Source organism: Bactrocera latifrons, unplaced genomic scaffold (assembly GCF_001853355.1).
Source record: "Bactrocera latifrons isolate USDA-ARS-PBARC rearing strain unplaced genomic scaffold, ASM185335v1 scaffold_13, whole genome shotgun sequence".
Taxonomy (NCBI): domain Eukaryota; kingdom Metazoa; phylum Arthropoda; class Insecta; order Diptera; family Tephritidae; genus Bactrocera; species Bactrocera latifrons.
Window position 1 is genome coordinate 450,965 of NW_017534741.1, and position 4,338 is coordinate 455,302.

The 4,338-nt window shown below is 36.1% G+C and overlaps 1 protein-coding gene across 1 annotated transcript; it reads left to right on the forward strand.

Annotated features, from left to right (window-relative positions):
* The first annotated feature begins 475 nt into the window (after window positions 1-475).
* LOC108978960 (C-type lectin 37Db-like) lies at window positions 476-1,283 on the forward strand. The gene is made up of 3 exons (XM_018949485.1): window positions 476-596; window positions 656-729; window positions 801-1,283. Exons 1-3 carry the CDS (start codon window positions 509-511, stop codon window positions 1,269-1,271), a joined length of 633 nt encoding a protein of 210 aa, XP_018805030.1. The 5' UTR covers window positions 476-508; the 3' UTR covers window positions 1,272-1,283.
* Window positions 1,284-4,338: the final 3,055 nt, after the last annotated feature.

Genomic DNA, 4,338 nt, shown 5'->3' on the forward strand with positions numbered 1-4,338 from the left:
CTAGCGAGCAAAAATTTTAGTCCACAGCGAGATATCTTTGACTAAAATCAAACTGGTTAGGAAAATACTAGTTGACAGTATTTTAAGTGAATTTTCCGAATGAAATTGCAATATTTTGAATTGCACTCAAAACAAAGACGCTTTTTTCTCTAAGATATATAACCCTATTATCTTTTATTACCCACTTTTATAACTTGCGAAAAAGAGTTAGAACCAAATAGTTTTGTCTACTGAGCCAGTACGAAATATTTACTCATAACTCATTATAAAATTACACCGCCTTGTAAAAATTCTTATCACTTGTGAGAGAGATCTACGGCTTGGCAGTGAGAGTAAGCGAATTTGTTTGAATTAATTACTCGATAAACACTCGTACTCGTACATATATACTATTCAAAGCTAGTTATTTCTAAAAATTCAATCTATAAAATTTGCAACAAATTCATTTAATGCTTCACATCATCAGTATCTGGAGGCGCAGACACTTGAACATAAACGAAACGCTTGAATGATGCATCAAGCACACTGTGTTTTTTTGTTCTTTTTTTTTGTGAATTCTGCAGTATATACTACATGTAGTACAGCGGTTCAAGAAGGTAGTACGAACTTTAGTAATTAATTTATTGAACTATAAATTTTTCTCTTAAATTTACAGGTGAAGTTGTGGACTTACACCCGTTCGTTAAAGTTGGTAACAAGTATTATTTAGTGTCGACTCTAGCCTTAGAGGTACTCAAACATAAACACCTAAGAGCTATTCCCATTATATTTCTATAAAACGCATTGTATTTCCATTGTAGCTAAATTGGTACGCAGCTGCTCATTTTTGTCGATCATACGACAGTGATTTGCTAACTATTGAATCGTTGGCTGAAAAGAATGCTTTATTTTCGCACTTAAAGCAGATGCAGATTAGTCATATGCATACTTGGACAAGTAGCAATGATTTGGCGGTGGAAGGAATGTACATGTCGCTTAATAGTGGACGTCCAATGCTTTATACATTCTGGGAAGAGAACGAACCGAACAATGCTAACGATTCGGAGGATTGTGTAGAAGTCTCGCTTATCGGCGACAGCTTTACTATGAACGATAATAAATGTTATGAAGGACGAAAGCATATTATTTGCGAGAAGCATTTGTCGTTAAACGCTCGTGATTCCGCCACAAAATCAGAATCAAGCTGTGAGGATAAAGCTCGGAATTGTGGTTTGAAAAAATTCATGGAAATATATCAACAATCTGCAAATATATTCAACTACAGGGAATAATAAAAAGTAAGGAAACGTTTTTGTTTTTCACTTCGAAGATGTAGTGAGTTTACTCTGTGTCCCGAGGTGGTTTTGATTGTCAAAATAAAAAATTTTAATAGTCAAATTTCGAAAATCTGAATGCAAAGAGATGAACTCGCTGTCACAGAAAATAATTTAAAATCATTTTGGGCACTGAAATACATCGAAAGTATCAACAGAAAAATTCAACAAATGGTTGCCTTGGACGTTTGCTGAATTTGTGAAAAATAAGTAGAAGAGTTTTCGATATAAACGACTGGGTTTCGATCGGTTCGTTTGTATGGCAAATACATGCAATGGCGGTCAGATATCGTTGGTTCCGGCAAATTAACACCTTCTTGGACAGACAGGCACGATTGCAAAATTTAATCGATATCACAAAAACTGAGGCATATAGCTATCATACAAAATGAATGACGATAAGATGGTGCACATTTGCTTTGAAATCGAGAAATAATGATTACAAGTGAATAATATGAAGAACAGTTAGTACAAGTTGACAAAAAGTTGTCGCTCATAGTTTTTTAATTAATTTTTTTTCCAATTTACGTTAGAAATTTATATGAAAGCAAGAATTCTGAGAACATCATAATAATTCAAATTGTTTCCCTAGAAACTAAGATAGCTATATATTTCCCATTAGACTTGAGCGTAACGAGCAGAAAAAGTCTCCGCTCATATAAATTTTTTAGTTTATTTTAACGTGGGACTGTAATAAGACGCTGCTTTATTGCTTATTTTTATAAAAAACTAAAAATTCAAACACTGTCAGTTAAATTCTGTCCAATAGGTTTGTTTTTAAAAAAATTATTTTAGAAACAATGAACGAAAAGCGAAAAGAAATTGGAGTGGGTGAAGGAAAAATTATTTTAAAATTCACAGAAAGTGGTAAAACTTTTCGCAAAATTGGGGTATTGGTTGATAGAGCTGAGTCTTTAATTAGATACAACTGGAATTATTATTGTAAACCCCGAGCCGGTCGCCCGAAAATATTAATAGACCGGAAAACGAGGAAAGTTATACCTTTGGTTAAAAAAAAAAAATACCTACCTCGCATGTGCAAAAATGGCGCAAGATGTTAAAGAAACCACAAACCAAATTTTGAAAAGCGTTGGTTATAAAGCAACCACAACCACGTTTGCATCCCTAAAAAATCGAGTGAAGAGTTTAGCATTCGCCAATGAATAAGCAAATATTATTATTATTTATTAGATAGCGTTCTAGCACGGGCGGCCTTTGACGCTTATCTTATGAGTAAGTTTAATATTATTACAATTGATTGATTAATCCAAGTTATTCTATGAATAAGTACTATAGATTAATATATTTTGAGTTAGTATGAATTAAACCAGCTGTAGGGTTTATTTTGTTTAATTAACTTTGATTCTCGCGAAGTTAGGACAGTGTTCTAATGATCGTGTGTAAGCTTCATGTGTCCAATTAGTAGGCGTATATGGCGCCTAGGCCATTTACATTGAATTTGGTATTGGGGTGATGGAAATTTTTCCCGCGAAAGTTAAACCTATGGCTAAGAACAATGGACTAGATGTTAACCAGAACCAAAATCCCTCAGTTTCAACTTCCGGTACTAAAAGGTACAACACTCTTTCTATGCTCCACAGCTAAATACTTGGGGGTAGAGATTGACACCAAACTGTCCTGGTAAATAAATATACAAAAAAGATAAATAAAGCATACATGGACTACTATACTTGCAGGAGAATCATCAACAAAAATTGAGGCCTCAAACCTAGTATAATCCTGTGGATGTATACGGCTGTCATAAGACCTATACTTACATATGGAGCTCTGGTGTGGTGGCCAGCGCTAAACAAACAATACAACATTAGAAAATTAAATCGAATACAAATAGCAGCATGTGCGGGTGTTACTGGTGCAATCAGGTCATGCCCGATTGATGCACTCAATATGGTCCTGCATCAACTACCCATGGACTTTTTTATTTACAAAACAGCAGCTTTTGCGGGGATAAGAATAAAAGAATTGGGTAGTTGGAATCAGCAGAACTACGGACATAGTGTAATCCTAAACAAGCTAACCATTAATAAATCAGAGTACATTCTCCCAAAGCTGGATTTCAATAAACACTTCCAGGTGAGGATACCATCTCGATGAGAATGCAGAAATGCGGAGTAGGCACGGCTGATCTAGGCATATCTCTCTCTATACGTCTACCGAACTCGGCTAGCATCTTCCCAGGAGAGTACTGGGCATAGAAAAAGCCTGCGAGGTTCTGTTGGGAAACCACGAGAATAGGCACAAGGCAACTATATTTACAGATAGCCAGGCGGCGCTCCTGGCCTTGTCTTTACCCATGACAAATTCCAGTATAGTCACAACTGCAAGAAAATACTAAGCTCAATAAAAGAAAAGCTCCAACTAGACTTGATCTGGGTTCCCGGACACAGGAACATTTTCGGTAACGAAAAAGCAGACGAGTTGGCAAAGGCAGGAGCTTTTCTTAACGAATCCGAGGCAGAGCTAATACCAAGCCCGTTAGGATCGATCAAAAGAGAGATCAATAGACAATTTCAAATAACAGGTGGAAAAACATTACAAAATGGATCATAACTAAACAATTATGTCCAACATATGATAGGAAAAGAACCACCGACTTATTAAATAGGTCAAGAAAAAGTATCTACAGAGTAACAGTTACCACAACAGGGCACTGGCCATTTGGGGAACATGCGTCCAAAATGGGTATGCACTACAACGATATCTGCCGAGGCTGCAAAATAGCAGGGAACAAGGAAACAATTTTCCACTTTCTTTGTGAAAGCCCAGGACTAGCACAGATCCGACACAAAACACTTGGAATCCATTAAGCTCCAAACCTTGAATAGATTTCCACTAAAAGCATATCAGACATAAGTACTTTTATCGAAACCTCAAAATGGTTTGAGAGAGAATGTGAAACGTAGTAGCAGATACAGAAGGTTCTACAAATAGTGCATCAAAATGGCACATCAAGTGCTAATTGAGCTTGATAGACAACAGGGCTGCACTCCTACCTACCTACCTA